The sequence below is a fragment of the Salmo salar genome, chromosome 17 (assembly GCF_965601325.2).
Source record: "Salmo salar chromosome 17, fSalSal1, whole genome shotgun sequence".
Classification (NCBI taxonomy): Eukaryota; Metazoa; Chordata; class Actinopteri; order Salmoniformes; family Salmonidae; genus Salmo; species Salmo salar.
In genome coordinates, this window is record NC_138307.1 from 45,340,961 (window position 1) to 45,359,018 (window position 18,058).

At 41.2% G+C, this 18,058-nt stretch overlaps 1 protein-coding gene across 1 annotated transcript in view; it reads right to left on the minus strand.

Annotated features, from left to right (window-relative positions):
• The window catches only part of LOC106575999 (protein phosphatase 1H), a 68,253-nt gene that overhangs the window by 18,428 nt on the left and 31,767 nt on the right, over nucleotides 1-18,058 (minus strand). Inside the window, exons 4-6 of the mRNA XM_014152795.3 lie at nucleotides 11,854-11,966; nucleotides 7,993-8,077; nucleotides 7,580-7,698 (exon numbers count right to left, since the gene is read on the minus strand). Of these exons, the coding sequence (XP_014008270.1) occupies nucleotides 7,580-7,698; nucleotides 7,993-8,077; nucleotides 11,854-11,966 (317 nt within the window). The remainder of the gene's footprint in view (nucleotides 1-7,579; nucleotides 7,699-7,992; nucleotides 8,078-11,853; nucleotides 11,967-18,058) is intronic.

Consider the following 18,058-nt stretch of genomic DNA (forward strand, 5'->3'; position numbering starts at 1 on the left):
GATGAACAGCATTCTTACATAGATATTCCTCTTGTCCAGATGGGTTTGGGCGGTGTGCAGTGTGATTGCAATTGTGTCGTCTGTGGACCTATTGGGGCGGTAAGCAAATTGGAGTGGGTCTAGGGTGTCAGGTAGGGTGGAGGTGATATGGTCCTTGACTAGTCTCTCAAAGCACTTCATGATGACGGAAGTGAGTGCTACGGGGCGGTAGTCATTTAGCCGCATCCTCAGAGAATGCGCAGACCAGCTGGTTGGTGTGTTTACAGATAAATTCAATCTCTCCCTATCCCAGTCTGTTGTCCCCACATGCTTCAAGATGGCCACCATTATCCCTATAGCTAAGAAAGCAAAGGTAATTGAACTAAATGACTATCGCCCCGTAGCACTCACCTTTGTCATCATGAAGTGCTTTGAGAAACTAGTCGAGGATCATATCACCTCCACCTTACCTGCCACCTTAGACCCACTTCAATTTGCTTACCGCCCCAATAGATCCACAGACAATACAAATGCCACAACACTGCACACTGCCCTGTCCCATCTGGACAGGAAGTATATCTACGTCAGAATGCTGTTCATTGACTATAGCTCTGCATTCAACACCATAGTACCCTCCAAGCTCATCATCAAGCCCTGGGTCGAGGCCCTGGGTCTGAACCCCGCCCTGTGCAACTGGGTCCTGGACTTCTTGATGGGTCGCCTCCAGGTGGTGAAGGTAGGAAACAACACCTCTTTGCTGATCCTCAACACTGGGGCCTCAACACTGGGGCCTCAAAAGAGTGCATGCTCAGCCCCCTCCTGTACTCCCTGTTCACCCATGACTGTGTGGCCAAGCACGCCTCCAACTCAATGTCTAGTTTGAGAAACAGACGACTCACAAGTCCTCAACTGGCAGCTTCATTAAATAGTACCTGCAAAACACCAGTCTCAACGTCAACAGTGAAGAGGCGACTCCGGGATGCTGGCCTTCTAGGTAGAGTATCAAAGAAAAAGCCATATCTCAGACTGGCCAATAAAAATAAAAGATTAAGATGGGCAAAAGCACACAGACACTGGACAGAGGAACTCTGCCGAGAAGGCCAGCATCCCGGAGTCGCCTCTTCACTGTTGACGTTGAGACTAGTGTTTTTTACGAGTACTATTTAATGAAGCTGCCAGTTGAGGACATGTGAGGCGTCTGTTTCTCAAACTGGACACTCTAATGTACTTGTCATCTTGCTCAGTTGTGCACCGGGGCCTCCCACACCTCTTTCTATTCTGGTTAGAGCCAGTTTGCGCTGTTCTGTGAAGAGAGTAGTACACAGCGTTGTACGAGATCTTCAGTTTCTTTGCAATGTCTCACATGGAATAGCCTTAATTTCTCAGAAAAATAGTAGACTGATGAGTTTCAGAAGAAAGGGCTTTGTTTCTGGCCATTTTGAGCCTGCAATCAAACCATAAAATGCTGATGCTCCAGATACTCAAATAGTCTAAAGGACAGTTTTATTGCTTCTTTAATCAGAACAACAGTTTTCAGCTGTGCTAAAATCATTGCAAAAGGATTTTCTAATGATCAATTAGCTAATCCAAGTTGATCATTTTAAAGGCTAACACAACGTGCCATTGGAGCACCAGTGTGATGGTTGCCGATAATGGGCCTCTATACGCCTATGCAGATATTCCATAAAAAAATCTGCAGTTTCCAGCTAAAATAGTCATTTACTACATTAACAATGTCTACACTGTATTTCTGATCAATTTTATGTTATTTTAATTGACAAAAAAGGTGCTTTTCTTTCAAAAACAAGGAGATTTCTAAGTGACCCAAAACTTTTGTAAGGTAGTGTATATATTTTCTATACATAAAGTACAAATCAAAAGGTTGGACACCAACTCATTCAAGGGTTTTCCTTTATTTTTTACTATTTTCTACATTGTACAAGACATCAAAACCATGAAATAACACATATGTAATCATGTTGTAACCAAAAACGTGTTAAATAAATCAGAATATGTTTTATATTTGAGATTCTTCAAATAGCCACCCTTTGCCTTGATGACCGCTTTGCACACTGTTGGCATTCTCTCAACCAGCTTCATGAGGTAGTCACCTGGAATACATTTCAATTAACCGCTGTGCATTGTTAAAAGTTAATTTGTGGATTTTCTTTCCTTCTTAATGCCTTTCAGCCAATCAGTTGTGTTGTGACAAGGTAGGGGTGGTATACATAAGATAGCCCTATTTCATACAGAAGATAGCCCCCCCAAAAAAGTATTGACTCAGGGGTGTGAATACTTATGTAAGTGAGTTTCATTTTCAATAACTTTGCACAATTTTCTAAAAACATGTTTTCACTTTGTCATTATGAGGCATTGTGTTTAGATGAGGGAGAGAAAAATAATAATTGAATCCGTTTTGAATTCAGGCTTTAACACAACAAAATGTGGAATAAGTCAAGGGGTATGAATACTTTCTGAAGGCACTGTATACAAGGTGACAATTGTTTTTCCAGTCTCTGAAAGACTACAACTCCTGTGGTGCAGTGCTTCCTGATCTGGACCCGTCCCTCCCCCATTACAGGCTTTTTTGAAAGGGAGGAGGCACAACACAAAATCCTTTGTGAAAAACAAAGAACTGACCAGACCGCAATGGCTTCAAAATGATTCCTCTCATCAACACAAATTTGACGATGGAGCATTTTTGATATTCTATTGACATTCAAATTATTGTTCTGTTTACTAACTTAGGTAGGTAGCTAGTCTAGCTAGCTAAGTTAGCTAAAAAGCTACCAGTAGCCATATCTATGACTGAAAAGAGAAGAGGTTTTTCGAAATCGGCGATCTATTTTATCTTGATTGTAAAACTTAGATATTTTTTTCATAGAAATTCCTACTGAACAGCAAGCTACTAACATTACAACCAGCTACCTAAAGCTAGGTTTACCAGTAAACTTTAGCTTGACTGGAGTTGGCTAGCTAGTTCGCCTGGTTCCTGCTAACTTGCTATGTGCCAAGCCTTGCATTTGTAACCTGTTAGCAAACATGTGTAACATCAACAACTGTAAATAATTTTACAAGCTAGCTATGTAACATAATTGGCAAAGGTTGACATTGAAATGCATCCACTATCATAATCAATCTAAAACCTATAAGCATGACACGTGATAGGATTCCATACAGATGAAAATAATTATTGGCTATCCAGCCAGTTAGGTTTACTAACAGTGAGGAGAAACAATAATGCAACAATTTACTGTTGTAAATATTTTTTTTGTCTTACAGACAATACCCTGTGGTACCTGGGCTTCTTCCTGGGGTGGATTCTAGATAGAGAGAAACATAATTCCTTTGCCTGTGTGTTTTCATTGGAGCAGAACTGTATCCCTCTCAATGAATTGGACATTATGCTAAATTTCAAGCAATACATGACAAGAGGAGCTGAATGGCAGGGTGACAACACCCCTCCCATCATTTGCTGATCAACAGATGTCTGCACTTTACACCTTAGACATATATTCCCTGCACTTTACTACATTGATCATACTGTATTTTCTTCCTGAATGTTTCTTTGTGAATGGCAATTTCATCATGACCATCTCTCCCATCATCTGCTGATCACCCAGTTCTCATTTTGAGTTAGCATTAAATAGTGTACATTCCCCTGTATTTTAGAATTTGACAATTATTTTTTGGGGGGATATCTGAATGTCTAAAGGCCAGTTGATACTCCGGTGGTGGAATGTCTGTAAACATGAAAAACGTTTAAGTCTCTGCGACTGTCTCAATGTCCATTGACGTGGTTACCGGACTGCCACAGCAACCAGACCAAATCCTCCTGAGACCAGATGATGCAGGAGTTCTAAAATTGTCAGATAGAATGACCTACTTTTATTTCATCACACTGTGGCAGTATTTTCTGTATGCTCACCATTAGCTTGTAAATAATGATGTTGTGGGTGTATTTTCCTGTAATAATTAATAAAAAGTAACTAAAGTCTAGACGTTTAGACACTGGCTAGCAACAAACCAAAATATTGTTTAGAAAATTGCTTTTAGTTGCCTGGCTGATTGGTTGACATTTACTGAATATATTTTGAAACAAATGTGTTTAATCTCTATTATTAAAATAGAGAAAGTATGCTATTTGGAGCACCGGGCTGCTGATGTCATGCAGAGGCTGTCATTTTGTGTTTACACTTTTTCAGAACGACAACGACAAGTTTGATGTCGGACGACAATAGAACGTTCATGATGTTGTTCATGATGTTGCACCAATTTGTAAGTCGCTCTGGATAAGAGCGTCTGCTAAATGACGTAAATGTAAATGTACAGGCATGTCAATATACGGACTGTAAACCAATATACGGACTGTTTGATGCTATAGAGCCCTGTATAACTTAAATACAAATATTCTGTGAATCCATAAAGGCAGACACATTTTTAAGATGAATAGAAAATATCTGTATTTATTTTATGGTGGTTCTACATGGTCTTATGTTGAGCCACACTGTCCTTTATCCGGCTTTGGTACACTGGCAATGGTGTCTGGCATGGTGGGCTGGGGAAGCTGTGCTTGTGGTGAATGGTCTTGTCCTGTCTGCGGTGTATAGCCAGCTGGATAACACTCTGCCAGAAGTGGTGAGTGCAGGGCTTGTAGACCTTCTTAAACACCAACTGTTTGGAACTCTTGCAGAAGATTTGATGGTACTGCACGTCTCCTGGAAAGACATGGTTGTGGTGTTAGCATTTTACACTCATTTGGGGGAAGGGACGTAGGGCACTACTTTATTGATAAAAGTGTCAACTGAATGGGACCTAAGTGTTTAGAGACATGCTAGTGTATTATTTGGGACAATGAGAGAGGAAAGGCTGCAATAGGTGTGAACCTTCTTAGGAGGGCAGTTCTTACACTGATTGAGGAGAAATGGCACCTCAATCGCTCTCATACACCACAATGCATTTACTGTCTCTAAACACAACCCTGCACAACCAAAAAAAACTACCTATTTGTAAACTTCCCCCAGCCCATTGACTTTGACAGATCATTCTTGTCAATAGTCGCCCTTGGCAGGGGGATGATTGATTTTATACCTTTCAGTGTCCCTTAGTGGTTTCTGTCCCACAGTCTTGTGGTGCTCTATAACTGCAAGGTGTGTCCGCTCCCTCATGCTCGTATACATTTCAGCAGGACCTGGGGATAACTGGAGTTTTACAAAGAGAAAAGGTAAAAAGAGAAAAGGAGTAGACTAAATTGATTACATTGTCTGGGAGGTACTCTGTGGTCCTACATCTAACCCCATAACACAAACCAATACAAACACTACCCAATTCATGTTGAAGCCATGCTTACTGTAAATTAAGCTATCTTAGCCTTCAACTCGTAAATATTTTTGCCAACTTACCTTCACCTTGTACAGAGCCAGCGGTTGGAAAAGCATCCTGGTGGAATCAGATTCTTTCCCACCTAAAACAAAATACATACCAATACACAATTTAACCACCCCACTAATTGTATTGATCTGTATTAGACTGGCTTGCTTAGCACACCTAACATGGACATTTTAATATTGTCAGCTTGCTGTTAGCTAGTTAGCATCGCTAAATTGGCAGCAAGATGTCTAGCCAGCTGAGAACCAACAAGCTAACCAACCGTAGACAATTGATACACATTCATCATTGCTAACAACACACAAACAGAGAGTGAGTTAGCTATGTTAGCAATTCTATTTTTAGTAACAAGTGTTTTCCAGACAAGAGTGAAAATTCTGGCTACAAGATTCAGATACTCTTATTTGCTAACATTAGCTAGCTTACATTAACGTTAGTCAAATATGTTTCATTTGCTGAAGATAGCTACCAGTGACTAGCATTGCTTAGGCTAAATTGATTGACAGTAGTGTGTATCCAAAAGATAGCTATGCGATTTAGCTGATGGCTTTCAGAGCTCAATACAGCACTGTAGCGAGCTAGCTAATTTAGTCCAGCTAGGCTAGCAAGCTAGCTAATAGTAGGTTACCTTAAATTGAGAATCTTCTGTTTTGTTGTAAAGGGAAAAAATCTGGTGTTGAAATGAATTCCCCATCAGTTCAGCCCAAAAAAATCCCTCTGATAATCTTTGGTCACCGTAAATGTCATTCTTCATAGCCACTGGAAGCATCAGGGTAAATCTCTGGTAGGTAGAATGGTGAAAGATAACTAATTTTTAATTGGCACAGCCAGGCACAGAACACCACACTGGCATGATGACAAACATTATCAAACGTTTCCCCAAGAAATCTGGCATAGAGAAGTACTGAGATTACTGTGTGTTGTTTTTTCGAAGTAACAACATCTAAATCCAAGTTTGTGGGCACGCCCCATCTACCTAGCGGAGCTGTATCTGCATTCGCTATGAATGTCGGACTTTGTGGTTCACTATGAGCAGACAAATACACAGGAAGTCAAAACTTCCTGACTACCAGTGAAATGCTTGTGGTATGGGTAATTGTTTATGTTTATGACAAAAACTTAATGTTGTTAACATAGTAATGACTATATGCAGAGCCAGGGTGAAATGTCCCTATAAGTTAAACATGAATTCAAACTGGATATGGTAAGGGACAGGGTTAAAACAGAAAACATTTAAACAAGTGCCCAGCACCGGGATTGAACCCGCGATCCTCGGAGTCGTAGCGCGGTTTAAGCCATTCCTCTATGGTAATAGGTGCTTACGTTGCCCCTAGTGACCGGTATTGAAGGCATCTCCTGACATCCTGGGGACCCCGACACACGTTGAATACTGAAGTGGATTTGGTGTGACCTGGCTGCTCTAAACACAGAGGATTGGACATAACGCATTATGAGACATGGCCTGCTTCCCCACAGTGAGTTGTCTAGTCCATCCTGGTCCAATCTGAGCTGCATGCTGTGTCCCAGGAGAGCAGAGCTTCATCACTGTATAAATGAGCACACTGTAGCACCAGCCACATGCTGCCTCTGCTCCCTCTGCCCTCATCCCAAGCTCATCCTCTCTCCTCCTCTCCCCTACCCATGCCTTTCTTTACCTCCCTCTGTCTCTCCCACTGTTTCTCTCTCTCCCCTTCCTCCACGGTTCATCTAAAGAACAGGGAGGAAGGGTGTTTGTACATGCACTAGGCACACACCATCCATCCCTTTAACACACTGCAGAGACACACAACAGAGAGAGCACCGCCCATCCTGCCTGGCGGGCCTAACAACCATGCTAGTACTGCACACAGCACCCTGCCTGACACACACACCAGGGGAGTAAAGGGGAAAAGAGGGAGAGATACTTAGGGTGAATTACGATGGAGTGAAAAGGGGGAGCAATAGTGATAGATACTTGGTATGAATAAAGATGGAGAGGGAGAGAAAAAAGGAGGGTGATAAGTATAGCTATATAGAGTGGTTAGCAATGAAGGAGATAGGGTAGAGAGAGCAGGCACACAATAACTATAGGTAGGCCTACATACAGTACAGTGGATAAAGATGATGGAAAGATACCCATACAGAGACTGCTTTTAGAAGGCTGTATTGTTCAGTTTACATGTGTTTTGTAACAAATTGGGAGGCTTCAATCTGGTAGATGAAGTGTACTGACCATCCATTCATTGTGAAGTCTCTGTAGAGCATCCTCTTGCCCACCTCCTTCCTCTGTACTCTCCTGGGGAACTCCAGATGGGTGAACTCTCCTCCCAATAGGTGAGGCTGCATGAAGCCCTGCACACAGACAGAAAAGGTTACATTACATTAGGTAGGCTATGTTCAGACGGGGCCATCTTTGCCCTGGCAGCCAAGGCAATCTGTCAGACATTTCTAAAAGATCCTTGAAGTTCAAAAGAAAAATCAATAAGGTAGTCTCAAGATATTGTATAGAATCACACACTGTAACCTTTCATGCAGAGAAAGGAGAGCAAGTCCAAGGTATCCTGACTTATAATCATAGCTAGCTATATATTATACATGTAAATGACTGGTGTCCATGAAAAAAGTGAGCCACGGTTCTCTTCTCACCAGGAACTGTAGCCGTTGTCTCTCTGACTCTGGAGTGAACTCTGTGGACATGGGTATGACCTTCCCGTCCCTTATAATGATCGCCCTGGGGATACACGCACAAACGCACGAGCACACACACACAAAATAAAGATATTAAAAGGTCCAACCAATAAATAAAAAAATCAAGCAGAATGGTGCAAATCCCCATTTGAGCTACATTCTGCCAGAAAATAAACATCAAAAGAAAATATGGATTGTGCACATTTCCTTTCATTTTTATTTTATTTAACGTTTATTTAACTAGGTAAGTCAGTTTCCCTAGCAGCCAACCTGCTTGAACCAATCCCTTGTAATTATAGTAAAATACTGAAATACAAACCCCTCTTCTCTTAAGGTAGCATTGACTTTTTTACAGTATAATAAAGTCAATTTTATGGTATTGTACTGTCTCATTACACAGTACTTTATATTACAGTAGTTGTACTGTAATATTAAATACTTAATTTTACTTGCCACTGAGCTGCCTGTAAATTACTGTCAAATTCATGGTAACCCATTTACACTGTGCATGTAGGCAGTTACAGTATATACCTGGATTTGACTGGTTTGACTGAGCATAATATTATGTTCACTCCTGGGTGCGTACAGTACAGTGTCAGTGGCACCGAGGTATTTAGACATACTGTAACTGCCAGGCTTCTCCACACATACTCTTTCATTTACAACACAATATATTATGGTGCCTTCAACACTTATGGGTACAATTAATAATGTACACACAGATTTTAGCAGGGGATGGCAAATGTAGCCAAAATGCATGAAAATGTAATTATGTAGGACCACCTGAAATAAAACTGATGCATGCCTCTGCACTGTAGGGCACTCATTCGCGCCACTGTTCACTCTGTTTGCTAAAAATATCCAGTACCAGTCAAAAGTTTGGACACACCTACTCATTCAAGGGTTTTCCTTTATTTTTACTATTTTATAAATTGTGGAATAATAGTGAAGACATCAAAACTATGAAATAACACATATCGAATCATGTAGTAACAAAAAAAGCGTTAAACAAATCAAAATATATATTATATTTGAGATTATTCAAAGTAGCCACCCTTTGCCTTGATGACAGCTTTGCACATTCACACTCTTGTCATTCTCTCAACCAACTTCATGAGCTAGTCACCTGGAATATATTTCAATTAACAGGTGTGCCATGTTAAAAGTTAATTTGTGGAATTTCTTTCCTTCTTAATGCGTTTTAGCCAATCAATTGTGTTGTGACAAGGTAGGGGTGGTATACAGAAGATAGCCCTATTTGGTAAAAGACCAAGTCCATATTATGTCAAGAACAGCTCAAATAAGCAAATAGTTACTTTAAGACATGAAGGTCAGTCAATTCCGGAAAATTTCAAGAACTTTGAAAGTTTCTTCAAGTGCAGCAAAAACCATCAAGCACTATGATGAAACTGGCTCTCATGAGGACCGCCACAGGAAAGGAGTGTTAACTACACCTCAGATTGCAGCCCAAATAAAATGCTTCACAGAGTTCAAGTAACAGACACATCTCAACATCAACTGTCCAGAGGAGACTGAGTGAATCAGGTCTTCATGGTTGAATTGCTGCAAAGAACAAACTACTAAAGGACACCAATAATAAGAAGAGACTTGCTTGGGCCAAGAAACATGAGCAATGGACATTAGACTGGTGGAAATCTGTCCTTTGGTCTGATGAGTCCAAATTAGATTTTTGGTTCCAACCACCGTTTCTTTGTGAGATGCAGAGTAGGTGAACGGATGATCTCCGCTTGTGTGGTTCCCACCGTGAAGCATGGAGGAGGAGGTGTGATGGTGCTTTGCTGATGACACTGTCTGTGAGTTATTTAGATTTCAAAGCACACTTAACCAGCACTGCTACCACAGCATTCTTCAGCAATACGCCATTCCATCTGGTTTGCGCTTAGTGGGACTATAATTTGTTTTTTAACAGGACAATGACCCAACACACCTCCAGGCTGTGTAAGGGCTATTTGACCAAGAAGGAGAGAGTGATGGAGTGCTGCATCAGATGACCTGGTCTCCATAATCACCCGACCTCAACCCAATTGAGATGGTTTAGGATGAGTTGGACCGCAGAGTGAAGGAAAAGCAGCCAACAAGTGCTCAGAATATGTGGGAACTCCTTCAAGACTGTTGGAAAAGCATTCCAGGTGAAGCTGGTTGAGAGAATGCCAAGAGTGTGCAAAGCTTTCATCAAGGCAAAGGGTGGCTACTTTGAGGAATCTCCAATATAAAATATATTTTGATTTGTTTAACACTTTTTTGGTTACTACATGATTCCATATGTGTTATTTCATAGTTTTCATGCGTTCACTATTATTCTACAATGAAGAAAATAGTAAAAATAAATAAAAACTCTAGAATGAGTAGGTGTGTCTAAACTTTTGACTGGTACAGTATGTTGTAACCTGTCACTATGAACTTACAGAGATAATTGCCAAAATCTTGCACTAAGTCGAGAGCTTGATCCTGAACTGCCTTGTCCCAAAAATACACAAACCTACTCATAACATATTGGCGGTACGTTAGGCTAGTCTAACATGTCAGTGTTTCCCCTATATTATTATTTTGTTCTATATTGTAAAGGGATAGTACAATATTTTTTTTCTACTTACCCAGAGTCAGATTAACTCATGGGTATCAATTTTATGTCTCTGTGTGCAGTTTGAAGGAAGTTGAAGGTAGTTTTGCGAGCCATTGCTACCTAGCGTTGGAAGAATGACTGGAAGTCTACAGGAACAGCTAACTTCCTTCAAACTGCATGCAGAGACATGGAAATGGTATCCATGAATTAATCTGACTCTGGGTAAGTAGAAAATAAATATTGTACTAACCCATTAAAGTCTAAGCCCTATCTAAACTGGGGTGGGGGGGGGGGGTTCTACTAAGCTACATGGAAGGTCATACCAAGGATCCATTTGCTATTTGATTTTTAAGACTGCTTGAAGTATAAAAAAAAGATATACCAAAAATTAGGCCTTACTGCTATTAACCCATACAAATGTATTGCATAACAGATTCACTACATGGAACAACAGACAGTCCCCCCCCCAAAAAAAAATCGAGAGGACATTTGTTCTGAAGTGTCTGTCCTATATCAGAGATATAAGATATACACATATAATTTTTTTTTTATTTTTTTTTTTTTTTTACATGTATCTAACCCCTTATTTTGGCACTAAACTGTCTCCATATATACTTCCATAGATTTTTTTAACTGGTAGTAAGGACCTTCGGATGAGTTTTGTGAGGCCTGTGGGCATTAGCGTGTAGCCCAAACTGTTTGGACACAACAAACAGAAGTGCGCAGATTGGCTGTACCAATTCAGATGAATCCCAAGACGCTTGTGGGGGTGAGATTCTCACCTTTACATAGAGGGGTCATAGTAGTTTGTAGTCCAAACCGTTCGGACACTACAGACGATTTTGTAAGAAGACAGATTTTCGGGATGTCTCATGGTCTGACAAACACCGCTCTAGCACTGTCACAGATCCATGGATTGAGACTCATCCAATCTGAAAAAAACAAATATCTCTAGTTTAAACTGAGGGATTTTTAATGGGGATTTTGTATTATGCTAATTCGATTTCCGTGGGGGCGAGTACATTGACCTTAATTGCCAAAATCTCGCACTTATCCCTTTAAGAAGAGCCTCTTGGAAGAAATATTAACAAAAATGAAAAAAATGAATATAGGGGAAACACTGACACGTTAGATTAGCCTAGCGTACCACCAATATGTTAAGAGTAGGTTTGTGTATTTTTGGGACAAGGCAGTTCAGGATCAAATCAGGATAGATACAACACACACACACTAACCTGCTGTCTCCTGCGTTTCCCACATATAGCTTTCCAAGCAGATAAACAACACACAGTGCTGTGCATCCCCCAGTGATGTTATACACCTGCTTCTCCCTCTCTATCTGGGCATCCTGAAAACACACACACACACACACACACACACACACACACACACACACACACACACACACACACACACCACACACACACACACACACACACACACACACACACACACACACACACACACACACACACACACACACACACACACACACACACAAACCTAAAATTGGGTGTTGTGAATAACATGTTGGTTTTTGAATTTGACCCCCAAATAAATCAATGAAACTAATAGGTGACAGAATACAAATATAACATGCAATTAACACCGAGTTAAAACAATAAGACTTCCTTCAGAAGTTTCTGAGGAAGAGAATAAACTAAAAGGCAAGAAACAGTGATCTGGGGCTAAGCAGATGCACTGAACTGTGAAAGGTGTGTGTTTGCTGTGTGTGCCGTCTGTGCAGAAGGTGTCTGTGCGAGAGAGAGGAGCTATGGTGTGGTTTCTCTCCTACGCATTCTGCTTGGATGCTGATCGGCCATCTGATGACTCTGACCAGAACAGACAGGGGGCAGCTGAGGGCACTGCCATGATAATGCCCTTCCACCCCCACCAGACCGGAGTTCAAAGAGTACATCATTTTTTGCTTGAGCTTGCCTGGCGCAACGGAACCAATGGAACACTGGGAAATGCAGGACATTCTGAGACAAAGTAAAGATATGCAACAATAAATAGATCCTTTCAAACTCTGTGGGGGTTGGAAGACAGTTTAAGTCGGTATGAGTTTAAAAAAAACAGTCAACGCATACAGTAAGGTCAGCCGAGTAAGCCTACAGTGTACTCAGTCTAGAGAAAGGATATGTTCATAAATTCATCTCCCATACTACTGTACTATAGATCCTTTCTGCCCCGATGGATAGTATAACTAAGCCCTGCAGCAGGTAATGCTCTTTAAAGGTTACAGTATTTTTCTCCTGGGTGATTGAGCCTCAGGCTCTTCAAAATGCAGGCAGTTTCACTGGCCTTAGCCTTACTAAATGTTAGGGGAACATGAGATGGGTTAAGCTTGAGTAAGGCAGATTAAATTTACATGGGAAGGAGCTCAGGGTGGGAGACTTAAGAGCATCCTATATTAACTTACATTGCCATCTAGAGGCCATATACAGTATACAATTTCTGAGAGATGATGAGAGTTGAGTCAATATGAAAAATACTATGAGTAAAGCCACAAGGAATAGACAGCTGCCTACAAAACAGCTGTTGGTAGCTGACTGTAATCAGGGCTGGGTAAAAATTAGAAAATACAATTACAAAATAGCATTAAGATCAATGTCTCAAAATAAACTACAAAATACTTGTATTTTATAATCTAGGCAGCATTGTGGACGGAAGCTGATGTGTGTCTAGAAATAGGGGTGGGGACAGGTAAATGTCACATGACAGGTAAATAACTATATACAAAACAAATCTACAACATTATCACGTCAGTGTATAGAGGCAACATGAAAAATAGCACACAGGAATGTATACAAAGGACATGGGTAAAGAGAAACTCTATCAGAGTTGCGTGCGTAAAAGACAGACTATGCCCTGGTAAAATACATTGTACAAAAACACACACACAGAAAGCACACCATGGCGATAATCAGAAACTCAGCAGAGCAAGGAATTACACAAAAGGCTATTGTCATGACGTTGGCCTGTGGGTAAGGTTTATGACCCCCCCCCCCCCCCCCCCCCCCCAATATGCTTGGGAACGTAATGAGTATGTATGTCAGTTCGGTTGTCATCTGAGACATTATGACTGATGACAGGACGACATAAACTGTACCTGAGAAAGTATACACCCTATAGTTATCAGAGTAACATGGAATTGTTATGCAATTGAAATGTTTGATATTGAAATTGTTTGTTAGGAGATTAAATGTAATTTTAGCTTCCAAATGAGAGATTTGGGTTTTCATAAGGAAAGTGCCCTGCTTGATCAGTGGCCCACCCCTGTGAAGAGGAGGGGTTATAAACGATGAAACACATCCTTCCCCCTCTCCACTATATAAGCCTTTGACGAAAAGATAACCACGTTGTTCCAGTACGTGAGGTCTGCAGCCTCTACGTTAGAAGGACACACATGTCAAGTACAGAACTAAGCCAACCTCAGCGTGAGCTTTGGTGGCGAATGGTATGAACTTTGAGCTTATTCACTACAGAAGTGATACTTCCTAGCCGTTGAGTTAGCAGCGGCCGCTGTAGACGTGGGCTAGGAAAGGACGGACGACGGATCCAGTCTAACAACCAGACGAAGATACCACCACATATACACTTTACCACCATTGACATTCTTCCGAGGACCGGAAGATCTGTTTGCCAACCCGGCCAGCATCTACGACCAATCTACCGAAGCGCAGCTCAGAGTAAATATTTATTCCATTTTCCTTTTTCAAATGGGCGGTAATTTAGAATGCATAAGATAATGTATTTATGATAGCATAGCTGCTGTTTCTTTATTCCTAAGTCTTCCCGCTCTTTCATTCAAGCCCAACCCCCTTTCCTTTGTGTAACCAGCCATCATGTATGACATCATGTGTATTCGGTGTATTTGTAATTCTGTGTGATAAGTTTAGGTATTTAGTAAATAAATAATTAAACCCAATTTGGTATTGCTGATTCAACTTGTTAGCCAGGGTTCGTGAAGATAGCCAAGAATTTACAACTTTCATTATGAGACTGAAAATAAGATAAGGGTTAATATTGACTGCTACCGATGTAAAGTATTACTAAGTATTTTAAGAGTTTATTCGGAAGATAACGGCTCTATAAACGTTCTTCCGTGGTGCCCCGACTTTCTAGTTAATTACATTTACATGATTAGCTTAATCAGGCAATATTAATTACAGAGAAAGAATTTTATAGGTTAGCATGTCATATCACTTAATCCGGCATAGCCAAAGACACGACATTTGGAGCCCCCGTGCGAGGAATCTAAAATAGGATGAAGCTTTCATTTTGATTCAGCCTATATAAAATTGAAAAGCAGATTACATAATATACCAAGTTTATTATATACATTATGGGAATTGTAGACCGGAATTATTGGTGCGTGTGTGCTCTGGAGAATCGCCTCCGTGTTGTGCTCTGACGTAGTCAGTGGCGAGCATAAGCTATACATTTATGTATGATGGCTGATAAAGCTATCTGAGAAATAGCGCGTTTGGCCAAACGCTGGGCTATTTCTGCCTCTCGCGTTTCAGACGCGTGTTGTCTAGGTCATTATTAATTTCTCGAGCGAGGACAAAGAGCCAGCCGATTGAAATTTAGGAGAGATTTGCTTGACCAGCGATAAGTATCTCTCTGTCTCTCTCGCGTTTCGATGCGAGTAGACCACGGTGCATTTCGTTGTTTGCCGCGAGTTCCGGTTAAAATATCGTCAAATATCGCCGAAAAGGGTTTGAACATAATACGTTATGAGTAAAACCTTTCCCTTGCCAAGGGAATCCTATGTTATGCTGAAATATGCAAAAAGTAGGATTAGCTTGCTCGAGATGCTAAGCTAACAAAAGGGAAAACAGCCATTTTGTTTTGTGCCACATTGTAATTCATCCGACTTGCGGAACCCGCCCTGGGTACTTCCGTTTGATTTCAGCGTGTGCCAGCAGGGACCTCTGAAGAGTCACCAGTACTTTCCTTCAAGAAGAATTAGTCAGGTGACACTCAAGTCGTTACTCGTGATATCCAGACGGATATCGATGTCTTATTCAATTGAACTAATAAGTGAAATTGCCAGATTTACATTCTGAAGTGGATCTTTTAAATAATATCCAAATTGATGAGTTTTCTAAATGAGACATTGTAATCTTTTTTCCACATTAACCTAGATGAATAAACCTCTCAGGTTAATTAAAGTTTAAATCCCAAATAGCCTATACAGGTTTGATTTATCATTAAAATTGATCAATCAGTAAAATTTGGTTTTTGCAAAACCCATTCAGTAATCCAGTACTGACAGAAGTCCCGCCCCCGCGGGAATCCCATGTGGCTTCGGCCCAAGGAAGAAGTGTACCATAGTGGGGAGTGTTCCCAACATTTGAACTACTGTTTACACTTATGATATCCAATCAATGGAGATTGTATGGATTATCATCTCATTCAATTTAATAAGTTAAATTGTTGAACATACCTTAATGTTCTTGCAATCAAATGAGACACTTTTAAACTTCCCATATTAACTTGGATGAAGCAACCTCTCAGGTTAATTCAAGTTTAATACCCAGATAGCCTACCCAGGTAGGATTAATCATTGGCATTGATTAATTAATTCAATTTGCTTTTGCAAATTCATTCACGTCCAACTTCCACATTACTGGTACAGTACTGATGGTTCGTCAACATCTATAAATAGATTAAACTTGTCTTTGCAGCTTCCAATGAATTCCAAACCCAAACATTGGAAAAAAAATAGGAACATTTTTCCTCTAAATTTTTCTAATAATGTGCAAGCTACCAAAGGAGGTGGTCACCACTCCTCCGCTAATTAGTGAACCTCAACCCATAAAAGGATCGATCTCTGACCTCAGCAGGGATACCAACACTAATTATGACATTAGCGAAAACACAGCCGAAATTGCGAACGCTCTCCAAAATCAACCATCAAACACAGGCTTTGTGACGGTTCTCTCCACTTTAGCACTTATGTATCGCCATCAAAAGTTGGCATCGATCCAATACCACAGTGCACAGCTGAAGCACGTGCAAGACATGGCTAACATGAGGGCAAAGGTGGAGAGAACTGAGCAACTACTGACAAAAGCAGGAAATGAAAACATTCTGCTAGTCGAGGAACTGCGTTTGAAATCGGAAGAATTAAAAGTAATTGCAAATACTTATGACAATGAACGAGCACAAACTCTCCAACAAAATCATCGTCTGCAGGACCAACTCGATTTAGCCAAAACTAAATGCGATGTAGTCCACGCCAAACTAGATAAATCTGTCGAGTTATCTACAAACAGGAACGTGCAATTTGATAACATGCAGGCAGTTTTGTTGAACGTTACTCAAGGTAACAATGTTCTACTCCAAATTCTGCAGACCAAAGACGATCAGTTGATGAACACAATGACAAAGTTGGATGACAAATCAGCAGAACTTATTGAAGTCGCTGACCAATTGAATGATGAGAGAATTCAGGTGATGAGGATGGAAATATTGATTTCTAAGCAAGCAGAGGAAATCTCATCACTGAATCTCTCGCTCCGTACTCGAGACCTCTATCTGCAAACCATGACAGATAAGTTTGAGACCGAAAGGAGCAGAGGTGACACTCACGTGTCCAAAATCGGTACTCTAAGCGCTCAAGTGGACTCTGCAATGCAGCAGAAGACCACCCTTAGGTACCATCTGGAGGAAGTCCAGAATGGTCACGCTCTACAGCATGACTACCCATCCAAGCAACCGGAGTCCGGTACTCAAAGGAGTGAAGACGATAGGTTTCAGACATTGCCTCCATCATGTGTCCCTCGGTCTTCTCCTCTTGGCCATTCGGCACTGAGTAATATGGAGCCTCTTGGCCAACAAAGCCAAAGCTTGGCTTCTCCTCTTGGCCTGTCGGCCCCAATTTCTCCTCAGGATGAAGCCAACCCTCTCCGCCCGCTTGGCGCGGAATACCTTGACAAACTCGTCAAGAATTTCCCCACCTTTGACCCCGTTCCAGGTCAGCCAAACGATACTGAGACGTTCCTAGCTGACATAGAGGACGCGTTGGGTGGCTACCCGAATGCTACGGGTTCTGACAGGGTTTACCTGTTGAAGCGAACGTCGAATAGACACGTGACGAGGTTCATTCGCCTACAACAGCAACACGTGCTAAATGACTATGCTAAACTTGCCACAGCTTTGAAATTAGAATTCAGTGGTTCTGCGACTCGCAAACACGATAGCTCACTGGCTAACACGGTCAAACATGCTCGGAACGCACACCCACAAGCTTTCTATCATAGGCTTCGTTCAGCTTACTTTGGCCTACTCACGGAAACAGGAATGGAAGAGCTGTTACCATTTAAACAAATGTTTCTGTCGAACATGTATCCCACCTTCATTACCTACTTGGGCCCTGCAGCCCACGTTGGCTTGCCTATCTTACAACTCAGAGAGCTTGCAAGCACA